The 20073-nt window shown below is 40.5% G+C and overlaps 1 protein-coding gene across 2 annotated transcripts in view; it reads right to left on the reverse strand.

Moving 5' to 3' along the window:
• The window catches only part of RALGAPB (Ral GTPase activating protein non-catalytic subunit beta), a 3411848-nt gene that overhangs the window by 2483936 nt on the left and 907839 nt on the right, over positions 1-20073 (reverse strand). For both annotated transcript variants that reach the window (XM_044090192.1, XM_044090191.1), the window contains exon 8: positions 16225-16376. In XM_044090192.1, coding sequence (XP_043946127.1) covers positions 16225-16376 — 152 coding nt within the window. The remainder of the gene's footprint in view (positions 1-16224; positions 16377-20073) is intronic.

The following is a 20073-nucleotide window of genomic DNA, read 5'->3' on the forward strand; positions in this document are numbered from 1 at the left end:
TGGCCAGACATTAGCAGGTGACATAATCAATTAGTTAATAATACTACAGCTGTGACTTCAGTCAAGACATAGAACAGTTAAAAATCAGTGTAGAGAAGGACAGATATGGGGTTGGTATTAATAAAACAAAGACTATAAAATCTAGGACAGCAAGGAGGCATTATTAAAGGGAAGATTGGTGGAGCATTCTGCAGAGAGAAATTCAGTGTAAATGGAAAAGCAACTGTTTATAGAGTTGAAAGATAGAGTAATGTTGGATATTTCCAGGATAGTAAAGAGCAGACGGCATGATTAGAGGGAAAAAGTGGCGATAAAGGAAATACAATTTGGATGCACTACATAAATAGCTGCAGAATAAAAGAAGAGACATAAGGATGAGATTAGCCAGTACAGCTGGCACAACAGTACTGCCAATAATTAAACAGGTAGCCCTTTAGTTTGATTTTGAACATGATGTTGTGGACATTAGCCTAACAGTAGTAGGGAAGGAGGTGCACAAAATAAGACTCATAGGTGGAATATAGGGAGCCAGCAAAGGTACCGCATGATTTTTATTTACTTGAAATAGATCTGTGTCTGATGAGCAAAGAGGCTTTTGGAAGTGTACCACTGTAACAGTAGAGTGAGTAAGGGGCATTTTTCATGAAAGAAGCGTATTCTGTGTGTCATTTTTAACTTCTTACAGCTGAGGTTTGCTGGAAATTCGAGTCAGTTTAGTTTTTTTGTGACCGTAACAAGATTAGCAATTTGGAAGCAAATTTGGGTAACTTTGTTGCAGCATTGTTCTAGCTTTGCATGTTAATGTTTGTAAGAAGAGATGACTAAGTTTGATAGGAGATGGGATGCAGAGGTTTTTCTGTGTAAATGTGCATTAAGTTAGAAACTCAACAAAACAGGCTTAATTTATAATGAGTGCCTCCCACTAACTATTGAATATGCTTGTCAAGTTTCAATTGATCATCTACGGTGACCTCTTGTAGTTCTGCTTATAAGACTGTTTCTAGTTGTGAATTTTGAGAGATGAGGACAGTACAGAGTTTTTGTTTGTGTAGAGTCTAGAAGTGAAGAACATTACTCTAGTTTTGTTTGAGATTAGGAGTAGCAGCGAGTGAGACAGATTGGTTTCTATAGAGATGGTTAATTACCGAGTGATGATTTGAAGTGCAAGTAGGGTGAATGGTGAGCAGATTAGAGCTACTGCATCTACATACCGAGTAAATATTACATGAGCTGAAGAAGAAGCAAGATTATTAATGACATTAGCACTAAAAGATCCACGGATGAAACCTTGTGGTACTTTAGTAGAAACTGCTAGAGAATTCAGAAAAGGCCAAGTGCCATTTGACTCCTTGTGAGCGGCTGCTGAAGTATCTGGTAAACCCGTCCAGTAATGTAGTGGAGAAACTAGTGAGTGAAGAGTATGTATTTGTTTTGGAAGGGAGACTGTATCAAAAGCTTTGGAAAGATAAAGGACGATTTTGGATGCAAGTTTGTTTTCATTTCTCTCTATGTCAACAGTACTAAGGAATGACAGTAGGGCTGTGGTGTTGCTAGAATTGTGGCAAAAGTCATGCTGGATGTACGAGAGGAGATTGTTGGACTGGAGGTACTGAAGAACCAGATTAGACGCACCTTTTAAGTATTTTTGACAGAGATGAGAGAAAACCAGTGGCATGAGAAATTTGAATTAAACTGCAATTACAGGGAAATATATGCCAACTGCTGTACCTCAGAGTATTGCCTCTTTTCCAATGTACACGCTCATATGTTCACAGGTAAGTACTAGGCTAGCTGCCCTTGCAGGCCATTTTAAGACTAGCCAATTTCTCTTTTTGTGCTTGAAATAACCTATTCCATTTGGTTACAGATTGGCCTTATCCATCCCATGACCAATAATTATATACTACTCCTAACAAGAATAACTGGGATCATACCATAGATAATTTCAGGGGCCCATGCATGGGATAAAGCATTAAGGGAGCAGCATCTGTCCATTAGTAGTAAAGGGGCAATCCTGGGGTAAATTTTCTGTTCCCTATCCACAGACCCATATTGCCCTTGAATGAGGGATGATTTTTATGAGATATACCTGTCCCTCCCAACTGTTCTGTTGATGTTGTAGGAAGTTTAGTTCCCTAGATAGAGTATTTTTGATGCCACCTGACTTGCTAGTGTGCAGTAAAATCCATTAGTATTGAGTAGTAGTATGCCTTGTATACCAGACACAGGTCACCTCTTAGCAGTCTGTAGGATACCAAGTACAGTGACAGGACTTCGAGTCGGTCCATAAAGGGCATGTTGTTTACACCTTGTATTCTTTTAGTACAGTACTTCTGTGGACACTCCAGTTTTTACATGTGTCTGGACAGATACATGCCAGAGAGTGCATTATAGTCAATGACTGACCTAATGAGGACTAAATAAAGGGAACAATGACATCCCTAGATATAGACACCATCCTTTTGTTTATAAACTGTACAATACAGAAGGCACTGTCCACACACGTTCCCAAAACCTGAACTGGGACAATTCTTAGGGGTGCATGTGGTAGTTCTCTGGGGTAGATGACTTTCCAAAGGATACAACAATGCACTTTTTGGCATTTAGTTTCAGACCATGATTTTGGCACCAGTTATTTCAGATAAATCTTCTTGCAAGATGCTCAAGTCACTTGGGGATTGAAAGACTGCTACTAACTTGTAGTCACCTATGAACTTAGTCAGTTAGAGCCCTTTAGTTTTGGCTTCTAATTCAGAAAGGTACATGTCAAACAGGAGAGGTTCCAGTACAGAACTCTGGGGACACCACTAGTGACTGGTCCCTTTGTGGAGATAACTTCCCCCATTTTGATCATCTGCATCCATACCTTACTCCAGCTGGTGAAATAGGGGTTTACTCCCAGTTTTACCTTTTCTACTATGCTTGAGTGGGGAACTATATCAAAAGCTTTGGCCAGGTAGAGGTATGCTGTGTGTACCATTTTGCCTTTATCCATTGCTTTGGTGACATTTCAAAAAATCCACCAGGTTCAGTAGGTATGACCCACCTTCAGTAAATCTAAACTGAAACAGGTCCAGTGTTTAGAGGTTCCCTATGTCCTGACTGCTTAATTCCATGATAATAGGCTTTGCTCTAATTGCCGGGGTATGTGCAAGGTCCCCCCTTAAGAAGAGGAATGACTGTAGCTGTTTCGATTCACTTGGTACAAAACCTGTTTGGAGGCTGAGACTGAACAGTGCTGTTAGGGATGTGGCTAAATCATGCTTAATGCCATTTTAAGATGTATCCAGGGAAACTGCCAGGTCCTATCAATGCAGTATTTTTAGCTTTGGATAGCACTTTTATGACTTGGTCTTGTGTGATAGCTAGAGGTGAGCCAGTTTCAGGTATATCTTGAGGGACAGATGGAAGAGAGAGAGGGGGTAAAGTTAGAGCTAAATTTAGCGGCCAATAGTTTCACCTCATCTTCAGCATCAGTGTAGGTAACATTGTTCATAATCAGCTCAGCACACTGTTGCGTTGTGCTTCTGAGATTACAAACATAACTAAAAAATGCCTTGCGATTGTCTTTGGCTTAGATCACTATTTTAGCCTCAAACTTGGCTTTGGTGGATTTTATTAAGCTCAAGAGTTGTTTATTTCACTGACAAGGACTCAACATTTTGGGAATTATTTTTCTTACTTCTGATCAAAATTATTTTCCTTTTATTATAAAGCTTGTTGATATTATGGGTTTGTTTCTGTGGTTTGAACTACACTTATTCCTACAGGGTACATCTGCATCTATGCAGCAATTTACATGCTGGTACAGTGCAATATTGTACCTGTCTGTGTATTCAGTGGAGTTAACTGGGTTTGCTGGGGATTTGGAACCTTGCCAATATATCACTTAGGAGTAGGTAAGTCTGTCTTAAAGAAATTTCTAAAGGTACTTTGGGTGGAAGAAATCTCGTTTTTTAATTTTATTTCGAAGGAGACTGCTTTATGGTCAGACCTAACAAGCAAAGAAGATATGCAAAGGATGGTGCTCTCATATTAGAATGGACAAGATTCAAAGATGTTATTCCTCCTAGTGTGTACTCGAATTGTTCCAGGGTATTTGTAATGGCAAAGTCCAGGAATCTTTGTGGTGTAGGTTTCCCATTCTATAGTTAGACAGTTTAGATCACCTAGGAAAACAGTACTGGGTTTAATATTGAGTGATTGTAATTCCTGTAGGCAGGTGTTGTAGCTTTCTTTTGCCATAGAGGGAATTCTATAGTGAGCTAATATATGGCAAGGGATCGTTCTGGTGGTTATTTGGATATGAAGAAGCTCTAGTGCATCATGCTGCCTTACCAGCCATGAAGCGAGTCTCTTCTGGATGTAGATTGGTACACCTCCATCTCCCCCACCCTTTGTGCAGTAGCAGGTCTAAACATGTAGAAGGTGTTATAGCCCTGCACAGTAGGAGTGCTCTCTCCTCTATTTTAAACAGTGTCTCAGTTACTACACAAATGTCAGTGTGTTCCACGGTGAGGTTTGTAGGGAGTGGAGTTTCTTGTCCAGGCTCCTAGCACTGATCAGTAACACCTTTATATTTTCCTTTCCTTGTTTTATGTTGGCAGGTTTATTAGGTTGGCATTGCCTAAAAAGGGCACCATGGGGCTGAACAATGTCTTTGCCAATAATTAGAACCCAAGAGGGGAAAAGATGCAGAAAATCCTTGGTGAAGCAGCGTGGACTGTTGATTACATCCCCCCAGGCTGACAAATATTGGACCCTTTATATGCCATTAGAAAAGGAGATGCCAACAATGCATCATATAGGCATATTAGGGACAATAGGGGGGTTCTACCTTTAAATTTGCTCTGTTAGAAGTGTTGAGTCAATCAAACAGAGGGGGTAATGTAAAAGCATTGTTAGGTGAAAAGGAAGTAAGATGGCAAATTTTACTGAATGCTGCACTACCCCACCCGGCATCAATGATCACATACCCACCCATTAAACCTATAATACAAGCAAGGATGTAAATGTAAAACATTTTTTATTTTTAAATTGTCATGCTTCTTGAAAAAATGTTTCCGTTTCACATTATCATTGAGGAGGATATTACATCATCATATTAATTATGTTAATTAGATTAACATGATTGGTGTTATACAGTATATAAGTTGTCAATTGATTTTTGGATGTGTTCTGATGAAGTCTATATTTTTTAGACGAAAGCGCTCAACCGTTTATTTTAATTAAACAACAGTATTTTTTAAACTTCGAGTCTATCCTGTGTAGTGAATTTTTCGTGGTGTTCTATGTAGTATTTTGGTATTTGGGCAAATATTGGACCCTCTTTGAAGGACACCAAAAACTAAGCCAATTTTTGAAATCAATTATTTTTTGCTGATATTGTGGCATCATCATTGGAGAAGGCAGAATGCTGCTCAATGTTAGGCACATACCTCAAGTCAATGACACCAGCATTAACTGTGACAGAGTCATACTGGTACTTGTTGTTCAAGGCATTTAGTGCATGTGTGATCTGAAGAATCCTGGCGCCAGCTAAGCAGCAACTAAAAGTCACTCTCTACTTGCTCAGCCTGGTAAGAGGCACATCTGTATGTCTAACAATGGAGTCACCTATAAAAAGAATGTTTGGTTGGGTTGATGCCTGCCTTACAGGCACAGCATCTGTGACTTTGGAACTCTTTGTGCTATGTGAGGAAGTAGGCTTAATATGGTGAGTGTGCTTTGTGCCTGTGTTGTACTTTGGAGGTCTTTGAGGTTTAGGCAAGTTAATCTTTAGAACCTCAGCATATGATGGATTCCATGCATTGTGAAGGCCTTGGACAGCTGTGATGTATGGTGTACTGCTGATGACTTGGGTGTCTGAACTTACTGTGTGTGAGATTTTTGCCTCCAAGGATATTATACAAGCACATCTCTCACACTTTGTTACACTATTTGAGTGCTAAAGGACAGACAGCATGGGACAATTCTTACACTGTCTCAAGATACTCATCTCAATCAGTATGGCAGGTAGAGAAGTTGTGGGGAACTGCTGGACCAAGACACCAACAGGAATAACTCTGGGGGTAGAGGTAACTATAACTGCTTGAAGCTCGTTTTCAGAATAATGTATGGGTAGACTTGCTACTGAGTAATTAAATTTTAATACAAAACAACTAGCCTGGAAACCTTTTTTCTGCCACCAAGAACTAGTAAACTAATCACAGAAAAAAATCAGTAGTCTGATACTAAAATCAGAGCAAGGAACATCAGTGCACTCAATATTGATCAGTTTTATCAAAGGTCTTTTAGTCTGGTGAGTAGTTTAAGGGAAGAAGCTTTGTAAAATGACTGCCAAAAGCCAATAAACAGGGAGAGGGAGGGAACTGTGTTGTGAAATTATCATAATGGGCAGGCAACAACAGATACATGGGGTTTAATAACACTACAACAGGGTGGGTGAGAAGGAAAAAAACATTAGATCCCTTTGCTCTGCATTGACTGGACTGAAACTGCACAAATGCTAAGACAAGTCGTGAGCTAGCCTGACATACATTCAGTACACAACAATGAAAAAAATAAGTTATGTACTCACCATAACATTCCATGTGACTTGTTCATCTCGCCTTCGTTCTTACCAATGGGTTTGGAACTGATCCTCGTCTCCGACTCGCCCAACTGCAAAAGCTCAAGGTCTTCAACCAGCTCGGGGCCAACTCCCTACATGATGCACCCTGGTCTTCCCTCAGATCTTGTTTGCTGCCAACTGACTACCTACTACCATTAATATGCCACTCTGAGAACTGGATAAGAGACAATGCATCATATACCAAAGGGTGACGGACCTCAAGTAGACTGGATGGGGGTTGGAGGGTAGGACGTAAGAATGAAGGCGAGATAAACAACACACATGGAACATTATGGTGAGTACATAACTTCTTTATGTGAAGTTGTTCTATCTCGCCATTCATTCTTACTAATGGGTAGCATCCCAAGTACCATCTTTCATGGGTGGCTCACGGGAGAATGTTCCTAAGAACTGTGGAACCAAAGGAGGTCCTGTCCTTGGAGGCCTTGTCTACTCTGTAATGAGTGATAAAGGTATGATAAAGGTATGAGGTCTTGACCAGGTAGCTACTGCACAAATAGCATCTCATGGTAACCTTGCAGAAAAAGGCTAATGAGGTTGAAACAGCTCTAGAAGAGTGGGCCTTTATTTTTTGTTGTAAGGGAGCATTCTCTGAACTATAAATGAAGGAAATGCAATCTGATAGCCATCTTGACAAGGTGACTTTTGCTACTGGGGCACCTTTTTTTGACTCCGAAAAATAAACAAAGAGCTGATCCATTGTTCTGAATTGTTTCGTTCTATCTAAATAAACACCGAGTTGTCTATGAACATCAAGTTTGTGCAGCGTGTGTGCCATCTATTTGTGTATTTAGGAAAGAAAACAGGCAACTCAATAGATTGGTTAAGATTTGTCCCTGAACAAACTTTTGGTAAGAAGGATGGATTGGTTCTGAGCAAAAATCTGTCATTATGGAAAATCAGATAGGGAGGTTTGATGGTCAAGGCCTGTAACTCAGAAATCCTCCGAGCAGAAGTAATAGCTATCAAAATTACAGTCTTCCACGAGAGAAATTTCAAATGACAGGATGAGGCTGGTTTGAAAGGAGGTAATATAATTCGGGAGAGAACAAAATTTAGATTCCATGGCATGGCTGGAGTTCTGGATGGTGGTCTCAAATGAATGGTACCCTTAAGAAAGGCTTTACAGAGTCAATGGGATATGACATGACAACCTTAGAAGCCAAGATGAAAGTTTGAGATTGCTGCTAATTGAACTCTGATGGTAGCTGCAGCAGCTCCTTTGCTGAAAAGTTTAGTTAGAAATTCTAGTATAGATGGGATCGGAGCTAGGTAGGGATCAACATAATTCTGAGATGCTCATAGAGAAAATCTCTTACATTTGCTAAGATATAACTTTCTGGTGGATGATTTATGAGAAGATGTTATAATATGTTGGGCCTCTGCTGAGAGGTTGTAAATCCTGGCCATTGTTGGAATTGGAGCAGCCAAGCTGTCAGTTTGAGGGAAGAAGAGAAGGATGAAGAGCCCCCAATGAATGGGTCAGTAGATCCGGAACTGGGTCCAGGGTTCTTCCAAAAGATGAGGCTGAAGGAAGGGAAACCAAATTTGCCAAGGCCAGTAAGGGGCTATTAAGATTATGGTCCTTCCCAGAGACTTTGCTTTCCTGTAATACTTTGGGTATCAGAGGGAAGGGGGGAAAGGCATAAAGGAGACCCAGGGGCCAATTGTGCACCAGTGCATCCCTTGGGGCATCCCCTGGTGGGGGGGATCAAGGCAAAGTAGCTACTGCATTTCATGTTTGTTGGGGTTGCAAAGAGATTGCAGCAAGGCTGGCCCCACCTGCGGAATATCCATTCCGCTACTTGTTTCTTTAAGGACCACTCGTGAGGCAAAAGAATTGGCCTGCTTAGCTTATCTGCTATCACAATGGACCTCCCCTGGGATGTGAGTTGCTATCAGAAAATGCAGGGTGGAATTTGCCCGCTGTCATACTCTCAGGGCCTCTCAACACAGGGGATAGGATTTGGTTTCTCCATGTTTATGTACCAGACCATTAACATGTTGTCTGAACTGCAATTGTCGCAGGAGGTAGTGTCTTGAAAGGACAGCAACGCTAGACGTACCACACATCTCCAGAATATTTATATGCAGATGAGCCTTGTGTTTCTTCCACGTGCCTTCCCCTGATAATGCCCCCCCCCCACCCTATCAAGGAAGCGTCCGTGGTCACCTTGGCTATGGGATTGAGTAGAACAAATGGACAGCTCCGAGTTACCTGTTGAGATGTCAGCCACCACTGAAGGTCCTTCTTGCATGTATTCGTTATGATGATTTGGTGTGACACTGGGAGTTCCTGAAAGGATCACTGAGAGAATAGGAGCCATTGTAGAACTCGCATGTGCATTCGAGCGAGGGGAATGGCTATGATCACTGCCGCCACTGATCCTAGCAATTTGAGTACCATTGAGCCTGGGGCTTTTGTCCTTGGAAGCAAGTCTAATATTTGTTTTCGTAAGAGACAAACTCTTTCTGGAGGCAGACTTAATGTCATTGTAACTGTGTTTATTTCTGCTCCTATAAAAACGGTCTGTTGCTATGGCGATAAGGCAGATTTTTCTGAGTTGATGGTAATCCCTAATTGATTGCAGAGATTTATGGTTGTGTCCCTCGCCTGAATGAGTTGATGCTTGGTGGTGGCAGTGAAGAGATAGTCATGTAGATATGGAAACACCTGGAATCCCAAACGTCTCAGGTGAGCAGTGACTACTGCCATACATTTGGTGAACACTCTAGGGGCTGTAGTGAGACCAAAGGGCAGAGCGCAAAATTGGTAATGGATGGCTCCAGGCCAAAAGTGTAGATGATCCCTGAATGGCCTGTCCATCTTTATGGGATAGAATGTATCCTCAAGATCTATAGAGCACATCCAATTGTCTTTTCCTGGAAAAGGGAGTACTGACCGAAGCGTGACCATCTGGAACTTCGTCTTTTTTACAGACTTGTTTAGTCTGCTGAGGTCCAGAATAGATCTCCAGTCCCCTGTTTTCTTTGGAACTTAAAAGATCCTTGAGTAATTTCTGGATCCTCTCTGGTCTGCTGGGACTGGCTGGATGACTTTTCCCCAGCAAACTTTGGACCTCTAAGGCTGCTTTGTTCCTTGTGACTGGGTGGAACGTCTGGGATTTTTTCACTAGAGGAGGGTGGAGTGGCAAAGGAATTGAGTATCCTCTGGATATTATGCTTTGTACCTAGCTGTCATTTTTTATTTTTAGCCAGGCATCCAGGTACAAAGAAAGGCGTCCCCCGACTGCCTCCAGAGATGAACAGTCGGGCCTTCTTTCAGGAGCGCTGATAGGGCTTGCCAAAGAACTGATCTGTCGCCTTGGTTCTGCGGACCCCCTCTGCCACGTGGGCGACGTCTTCCATTATTTCCCCCTCCTCTGCCTCTAGAGGGGGTTTCACCAAGAGTGACCTGGAAAGATCCTTGAGATTTATGGAACCATATCTTTCCACCCCCTCCCTTCGAGGTAAGGTCTATTCGTGGTAGAAAAACATACTCCGATGGCAGACTAGGTCTTTCCATCTTTTTCACTCCTGGTATGCGTTTCCTTTACCTTTGGTCCAAAAAGGGATGAACCGTCAAAGGGGGTGTTAATGAAGGAAGACTTAAAGGGTTCCACAAAGGAACATAAGCACATCCAGGAATGTCTCCTGAGAGCAATTCCTGTACTCGCTGCTCTGCTCGTACCATCAGCTGCATATGATAATAGATGCATGGATGAGTTCATAATCGAATTAAGAGTGGACAGCTGGGAAGTTAACTTGTCTGAAACCTCCACAGCTACTGAACCCTGCAGGGTGTCTTCCAGCTCCTTCAAGAGATCCCTTTGTAATCTAGTGAAATGTGTGAGATACTGAAATGTGAGAGATTGAAGGACAAAGGCCGCTGAACTAAACATATGCTTCCCGTACCTGTCCATGATCCTGGATTCTCTATTAGGAGGATGAACAGATGAAGTTTCTTATAATTCCTTCTTGGTGGCTGCCGCCACCACCATAGCACCAACAGGCACTCCTTTAGTGAGAAGCTCTATCTTGAGGGCAAGTTATAAATTTATTAGGCCTCCTGGGTACAGGCTCTGTGGTGTCTGGGGACTCCCATGCCCTTCGAGTGAGTAATTCAAGGAACTCATCAAAGGGTGGACACCCCCAAGAGGTGGAGGGTTGAGACCCAAAAACCTTTAGGAGGATTGACTCATCATCAGTAGGGTTAAGGGATTTCCAGCCACCCCTCTGTTTAAGAATTTCTAAGATATCTGCAAAGGAGATATCTTCTGAGGGGGACCATGGTGACCCTTCGGACTCATCCAAGTCAGTATCCAAAGTGACGGACTCCTGTGGGGAGTCCAGATGCTTCCTCTTGCAAAGTCTCTTCCTAGGCACCTCTTCAGTGGGAGCTTCTGGAGACGTCTCAGTAGAACATGGCTCACCCAATGGGACTTCCTGAGGCTCAGAATCTCTACGCTTTAATGGAGCATGTGATGTAGAGGCAGACACCAGTGCTTTCGGGGAGGGAGCTACCAGGACTGATGGAGTGGTAGTCGGCGTGGACAAAGCCCTCCTTATAGCCTCGAAGGCCCCTCTGTCCTGATGAGAGAAATCCCTCGAATCCGAAAGATTAAATTTAAACTGTCTGTGCCGGTACGGAGGGCTCTGAGCAAGAGGTTGGGGCCGAACTCACTCGAGCTGAAGTCCCGAGAGGTAAAGATGGCACCGACAAGTCAGTCCTACTATCCTCCCCGGACCCAATCGGCGAGTGCCGGCTCAGAGATCCTTCAGTCGGTGCCGAAGAAATCAGGGCAGTCGGGGCTGAAACGCCTAGAGTAGGTGTCGGTCTCAGATTGCACGATCATCAGTTCCACGCCCGCCAGCTCAGAAACTTCCATGCAGATCGGAGGAGGAACAGAAGATGTTGGGGGAACTAAAGTTGGTTCCGAAGCCCCCGGGGTCGGTGCCGATAAAATTTTTGCCAGCACCGGCATCTGTAAAAGCTTCTTTACCACGCGGTCCACATCCAAATCAGACAGTGTACTTGAGGCCCATGAAGAATGTGACAAAACCACAGATTGTAAAATGGGAGATTTTAATGTAAGAGATACTGGCTCCAAAGTCGGGGACCAGTTCCTAACCACAACAACAGTCGGTTCCCGAAGGCTGTGGAACCGATGTCGAAGCTTTACTGGAGGCTAATTTTGTAGTCAATGGACTCTTTGTCGATTCCAAATGCTTTCTGGAGTGCTTGTCAGACTTATCCAGCGACTCTTGGGAGGAGGATTTTAAAATACCCCTATCCATGAGTTTTCTTTTCCTTTCATGCAACACTCTGGAGCTAAAAGAGTGGCATATAGCACAGCTTTCCTGTAGGTGTACTTCACCCAAACAGTAGACACATTCAGTATGTCCATCGGTGATAGACATCTTTTGCCCACATTTTGGGCATTTTTTGAATCCAGACTTGGGATTTTTCCTTTTCCTGATGAGACATAGTATCAAAGACAAATACACTCAAGAAATATACATTCAGAAGTACAAAAAATACAAACACTAATGCTTCACAAGCAACTATTGCCCTGTAAATAAAAGGGCAATAACTCTAAATATCCATACTGAAGCAACTACTAAAGCCTTTTAAAAAAAAAGTCTCTAAGAAAATGTAACTATTAGTATAAATTTAAGCTAAGTTAAACTATCTTCCCTGTAAAAAAGAAGGGCTGCAATTTAACAGATATACACACAATATTATGCTAGAGATAGGGAGAAGAAAGGCCTAATAACACAGCCACTAATACCTAACTATTAGTATAAATTTAAGCTAAGTTAAACTACATGCCCTACAAAAAGAAGAGCTGTAATTTGATAAACACACACACACACACACACACACACACACACACACACACACACACACAAACACACAATATGATGCTAGAGATGGGGAGAAGAAAGGCCTAATAACACGGCCACTAATATCTAACTAATTTAACTATAAAATTAACTAACTGTATTATCTATGCTTTAAACTAACTAAGAGTCTAAACTATTTTAAGCACTTATTTAGCAGAAAAAGAAATTTATTCACTGGCCAGAGCTGGTGAACGTCTAATCAAGTTGCAGCGGCAAACGAGATCTGGGAAGACCAGGGTGCATCATGGGATAGGGAGTTGGCCTTGAGTTGGTTGAAGACCTCGACCTTTTGCAGTTGGCCGAGTCAGAGCTGAGGATCGGCTACGAACCCATCAGTAAGAATGAACGGCAAGACAGAATAACTTCACATCAGTTCTTAGTAACAACAGTTAAGACTACTTAAACAACAAAAATGCAATTCAACTATGTACTGGAATCACTAATTCAGGCTTAAATACTTTATTTAGCTAAAGCAGTGATAGACTGTTAAAAAGAATTTAAAATCAGATCAAGAAATAAAAATACTTAATTGCATTTCTCAGTCTAGTAGAACTATTACAATAGAGATTTTAGTATATCCAAGATGAAGCAGTATGGGGGATAAATCACCCCCCAAAAAAATGAGTACAAGGGTCCTGTCCCCCTTACAAAAATGCTTTTTAGGTATAACACTAAGCTTGTACTTCACTACTACTTTCCAAGGACTGCAACCTAACAAAGTACTGAGACATAAAGGCAAAATCAAGTATACATTAGCACAGTGAAATCTGGGTAAAATGTGCAATGATGAATAAGCCAAATTCTGCAGTGAGAAACATCTGACTAGCAGCATGTGGATGTCTCACTTTTTTTAATATACAATTTCAATGTTTGGATTATATTGTTAGATGGCACCACTCAAGGCTCCTAACAGTCAAACACCAGATAAGTCAATAAAATAAACAAAAAAGCAACAAAAACAACATATTTTAATTTCTACATGCAAACCAGTCTGACAATAGATCTACAGGTGTTAAGCATTCATTTAAGCATCATTTTAAAAGAAATTTTAAACATGAAGGCTACAAATATAATGCTAGAATCCAAATAAAAATTAAATAGATGTGAAACAAAAAAAAATCGGTAGCATGAAAACAAAAGAAAAAAAGGACAAATGTGCTGCAATTCAAAGAAAGAGAAAATAAATTGTCCTATGTAGTCGACCTGTCAAATACTGCACTGCTATAATACAGTCAATTATTTCAAGGGTAACTCAGAGACCTATGCTGCTGACATTCCTATGTCGTGTCCAATAAAATGGCTAATTTTGGGGCACCTACCTGTGAAATACAACATGAATAGGATATAGTCATTTATTTCAAGGCCAATTTGAGAGCTATGCTGTCAACATTTTCTTGTCAAGTGCCCCATTACCAACTGACTATCTGTCAAATTCAGTTTTGTAAACTTAATTATGGGTCCAGGTAAACAGGTTCCAGATATACAGATCAAACTATTCCCTTGTTCTTTGCGATAGAGCAGTCTCACAGTACATTGAAGTAAAAGGTGGTGGTGGTGGTGGGGGGGCAGAGTTTCACCATGGGGGGGTTCAGAAGGGGCTTATTCCCCTGCAAAAGCACTTGTATCACAAATTTCAAGCTGTCAGCTAAATTACCTGACAAGCTGAGGTGTGGCATGTCAACTGGCTGGAATGTCAATGAACCCATCTTGTTGATGATTTAAATTCAACAAGGCTGCACTTGCAGGCTAGTTGCTGACAAAAAAGTGCTAGAACCTATTACTATCTATTCAAAAAAGTTTAAGTGACGTTAGTAATAAACATTTAAGCACTACAGGTGCACCTTCTTTTTCTTCTCCCTATTCCTGATTTCTATAGATCATCAGTACCTCCCAGCCAATCAACCCATTCATTGCCCATCACAGAGGCTGAGGATCGACTGTAAACGGCAATCATTCAAAAGCCATTAGGGACATTTTAGAGGTTTTACTGTTCTTACAGATCCTTGGCTCCACATGTGCACCCGGCAAAGTGCTAGGGAGGTGCTTGCAAAGATGATGATCCCTCATTTCAGTAAGGGGTGCTCCTTCAAGAGCCCTGCTCCACTTCCCAATCTCCACCAGGAACATAGCATTGCCTAACCTTCTCCAACCCCATGTGTGAGACAAGTGGAGCACACTCCTCCAACTCCTATTTCTTCCCAGCCTGGCTCCTCCAATGCCAGGGCAGCTAATCTTACAGTAGCCTGGATCACAGTCAGGACTCTTGCCATCTGCTCCACACAGTAAGGCTACCACTACATATACACTTAATTTGACTGTCTGTTTCACAAACACTTAATATTACCTTGAAAATCAATAACCAAGAACAGAAAATATTTTAGAATTATCTAAACTGCAAGTCAACATGCCTAAACATTTTCCCGACACCCTCCTTGCTAATTAAAGTTAATACATAAATAGATTAAAGAAAGAAAATGGTCTCACTCTTGTATTACAAAGTGCCATAATGGTTAACAAAAAGCCTGCCTTGAAAGAAATATTAAATGAAGACTAGAGTACTACTTGTAAGTTATACAGTATACAGAATTTACTTAGTAAAATAACCTTAGTCATAGCTGGTGTGATTCCAAGATTCCATCAGTTGATAATAAAAACGCAGTTTAGGCAACTCAGGCAGCCAACAAATTACACTTCATACAGTTAGCTAAACTTCTGGCTGCTACTCTTTACATTTATCTTGCACACACACAAACCTGAATTAACTATCTGCCCAGGGATGAAGTTTTACTCTGAATATTATCTTCCACAGCACACACCACTGCATTTTCCATGACCCTGCCTTCTCCAACTTTATACTGTAAGCCTAGCTTCAAGGTTGCATAATTTCTTACCATTTTGTTGAGCTGTTGGTCTTGTGGAAGAAACTGAACTGTCAAATAATGTGCCCAGACCACCAAGAAATGCAACCTTAATTCCTTACCCCCTCTTTTACAGTATCCACATGAGGATCAAGCAGAACACAGACTCCTTCCCTCTCCAATGCTTCAGGTTTTACGAGGATGGAGGTATCATAACTGCACACAAGGTACAAGATAACTGTAAAGTAAACAAAGGGAACCCCCCCACACACACTGCTGGCATGTCCCCTCTACAATGCTAGGCCAGACAGCCTTTTATTGATCTCTCTCTTCCCCAAAATTTACAACAATTTCTACATTCTTTTAAGGATTTTAATGCCAGTAAGGCCCATCCAATCAGCCCTGGGGTTTCTTAAGCAACTGTGACCCTTTCAGCTCAACTTTCTGTTAATCTGCCCTCAAGGAATATCCCCTCATCCAAAGCATCCTCTACAGCTGTCAACAACATGAATATTTCTTTTATGCCCCTTTGGTGACAGTGCTTTGTAGGACATAGACTTACATAGGAATAGCGCACTCTTCAGATACCAGTAATACCCAATTTGCACTGTCCCAACAACCACAAAAGGAAGACAGATGCTTCTTAATAAAGCACAACCTGCGTTACTGCACACATAACTATGCATCCAAAACCAAATTAGTTACACCCAAGTATACCACGTAACTAGCTGCACAGTGGGCATTATGTGGAAACAATACATACCACTATAGCTCATCTTACAATGCGTTGAAGTGCACACTGTAAATAAACATGATCTGACTTACTGTGGTGGTTTTCATTGTAGTTTTATTCACAGTGACTGTGCGATGCCTTCGAGTATGAGGTGGAGTGGTATTGATGGAAGTGCTTGTTTGAGGCATACTCAGCCTGTTCACTGGAGTGGGTGGAGCACTGTCTGACCTAGGTCGGGAGATGCCTGTTGACCAAGAATACATAATTATTTGAAAAGGTTCTTAAAGCACAGTTTTAGTATAATAGAAACTCTGAACTGCAATCATGACATGAAACAAAAAAGTAATTAGGATCAATACAACAAACATTTAATTCATAAATTTTAGAAATTAGCATCCAATAGTGTTTTCTTAAGCTGTATGACTCAGTTCAAAAAAGGAAGTGAAGAGAAAAGTTAGAGACTGAATCACTGGATAGATTACAACTCCCTTAATAACCCAATGCATATTCTTTAAGAATACATTAAAATAATCAATTTTCTGATCAAAGGAATCTTTTTCCTCTACCACTTTTAAACTCAAGGCCAGTGAGGGGAAACTATGCGGAAACAATGACTTCACACAACTTACAGAAACACACTTTAAAATGGCATTATAATCAAACAGGTATGTAGCAATATAAACACATATACTTGTTACTCCATCTAAATTGTCACTTTGCATCTCTAGCTAATTACATTCTGTTCTCCAAATGGGCAAAAACTTCAGAGGAAAATTTCTCTGAAATATTTATGAACTGTACGGAGTGCGCTAATTATGCTCTAATATTCAGAAAAAGGCAAACCGGTTAAGCACTAAAGTGGCGCATGACCCAACCTTAACAAATATTAAGCACCCCCCACTTACGTTTTAAAGTCAGGTCTACTTCTCAGCAGAAAATCTATCAGTACTGTTCAGCTAAAGACAGCAGCAGAACTAAATATTTGTTTCTGCCTGCTGTCCAAAAGATAAGGTGCCACTAACTTCATGTTCTAAGCATTAAACAGTATCTTGATTTACAGGAAGTGAGTTTGTCTGCATTTTCTAAAGTTTACAAAGTCTGAAACTTAAAAGTATGTCATTATTTAGTGACTTCGGTACTCAGTGGTTTCTTCAAAAGGACAAAGATTTTAAGAGAAACAGACCAAAATATTAAGCAATAACCTGGACATTCTGTGAAAATTTGGACAGTTAAGAGAGAGAGAGATGAAAGGTAAGTGTAAACGTAAAGGGCTGCTTTACACTGTTTTTCTACAGGGTTCACCAAGTGTTTTACAGCTTTAAAAGCTTGCTAGCATGTTTTTTTTTCTTTCTAGCAGTGCATGGCAGCAGATAATGCTCCATGCACTACAAAGAATTATGAGTGGATCTCCAACCATAACCTTCAATTTGTGTGTTCTCAACATGTATGCCAAGATTCACCTCTCAAATTCATATGCGGGTTATGATCGAGGAACCGTACAACTAGACTAACTAGATCGAAGAACCGTACAACTAGACTAACTAATTGTAACTAATATTTGACAACAAGATCATCACACAGAGTGAAGAGAGTAATTGTTAGGTCATTTAAGTATTTGTACAAATACAAAGCTGTTTAAAAAAAATGAATATCTGAAGTTTCTTTCCAAATTTTGATTTGTGTATGGTGTTCCTGATATCTACTATAAATTTATTTCCTCCAAAGGCATTACAGAATAAAGCAAAAGAAGACATCATAAAAATTTCAATTTCTTGTTTCTTTTATAAAGTATTCTCAAGAGGATCCGAGTGTTCTAATGACAGGCACTGGGAGGGTGCAGAACGTAAAAACAAAGACAAGTAAACAACCTTTATTTACATTTAAGTGGAATTCAGTCTAGAGTTCTGAGTAGAACACAATGATGAATCGCTCAAGGCAATAAGTTGTGAAATGGTGCATTTACGTTATATATGTTCAAATTTACTAGTGATGCTAAATGAAAGCATGTAGCAGCAAAATCACCTTTTTAAATTTAAAACAAACCTAAAATAACAGTTTAGTAAATGAGAATGGGGAGACTGGACTGCTGCTTGAGCATGGTAGCAGACAATTACTAACGCATCACAAATAAACCATGGTGTGGCTGTACTTCTCTAAGGTGTTGTCAATCTGATTATCAAAGGCTAAACTTTTAGGTTCTAGATACTGTGTGTTTATCTTCTACCACATCCTTCACTCACTCTCAGGGCTGGCCTTAACAACTGTGAGGCCATGTCTGGAACATGGTCCCCTGGCTCCCTCATTCCATTCACAGGTCACCTCCTCCAGCCTACTCAACTTATTTTAGATTAGCTATAACGAATATATGCTATTCCACTAATAAAAGCAAAACAAAATCTATGTTTTAAGCTTATATTTTGATAAAAAACATGTTGCAAGAAATAGCATTGAATCTTTCTTCCTTACAATTCTGTAATACATGCTAATACCTGAAATGATTTACCTCGTTCTGTGGAGAAAAGTAAGACCACATGCTATGACATTAAAACAGGGGGTCGGAAGGCCTAAACCATATGGTTCCAGATACTCGAGGGCATTTTAGACTTTTTTTCCCAATCTTTGATCCAAATGATGGCCTCAGCAAAAGAAAAAAATGGTTAAGGAAAGAAAGTCAGCCTTATTTACTGCTTTCAATGAAGAAAGAAGTGGTGTCATGTGCAAAATGTTTAAAGCTATTAAAAAAAACAAAAAAAAAAAACATAAGTTCACAAAAAAAGAGAAGACAAATACATGCAAGGATACATTAACCATAACTGGGAATAGTGCCTGCCCCCTTTCCACCCAAAAAGATAGTCATCTGTATACCCCATCTGGTACTAGATTTAGAAGAAGGTGAGAAAAACAGATGGCCACAATTACGTATCTCAGTTCTCAATGTCAATTTGCAAAGCATCGCCCCCCCCCCCACATCACCCTAACTATATATACTAACTCCAGGATCGCACTACAGTGGGGAAAAGGGCATATACCTTTTACTTTAATGCGTCAGTGTTATGAGTTTCAGTCAAATGAGTTTTCAGTGTTTTGAACTTTTGATGTTCTGGTCTCAGTCATATGAAATTCCTGTCACGTGTAGTAGACACACACACCCCACAATATCTCCACCCTGAAAAGGCAGCCACCTGTATGACTGTCTGATATTTGACAGTAAGGAAAGTGAAAAACTGATAACTACTTCAAGAAGACACCCACCTCCATCATATCTGATGTTTGCAAGAAAAATGCAAAAAAGGCAGACAGACAGGTAGTACAAGGAGAGTCTGCACAGAAGGGACCACAGCAAAAAACTCAGAGAACAAATCACTGTGAGATAGCAATGACACTTGCTGCACCTCTTTATCAAAATATTGCTTTAATACACAACCTGCCCGGACCATTAAAGATGGACCACTTGTTGTGAATGTGCTGAAGTTTGATTGTAATGGAAGGTGAAATGGCTATCTTCTTACTTAAACACATTGGGGGGGAAAAACTCACTAACTCACATGCATAAGCTAAAGTAAAATAGTTTTACAATGAATTTAACAAATGCTCCTGACAGACTAGTTTTGGTGACTACTTAACTGTGACAAAACAGCAGCGAAAAAATAAGACACCTACACATGATGGACAGCAGTTAAACTTCTCAGTAAAAACAAAGTTCATCATCAGAATTCAGAGATTCCAGAAATAACCCCTTTCTCATCAATCCTCAGCCAATCTTTTCAAAATATTTTACTTCTACCCACTGCCTTCAACACACACCAGTACTATTCATCAAGAATCCATTCAAGTAATTTTTTACACAACCAAAAAGAACCATTTCTAGTCAGTCAGACTCTGGCAATTCATTAATTAATGCAGCATAACAATTTCCTACAAGCCTTCCTTTTTCCTAAATT

Source organism: Protopterus annectens, chromosome 12.part0 (genome assembly GCF_019279795.1).
Source record: "Protopterus annectens isolate FY-2018-M chromosome 12.part0, PAN1.0, whole genome shotgun sequence".
NCBI classification, from domain to species: Eukaryota; Metazoa; Chordata; order Ceratodontiformes; family Protopteridae; genus Protopterus; species Protopterus annectens.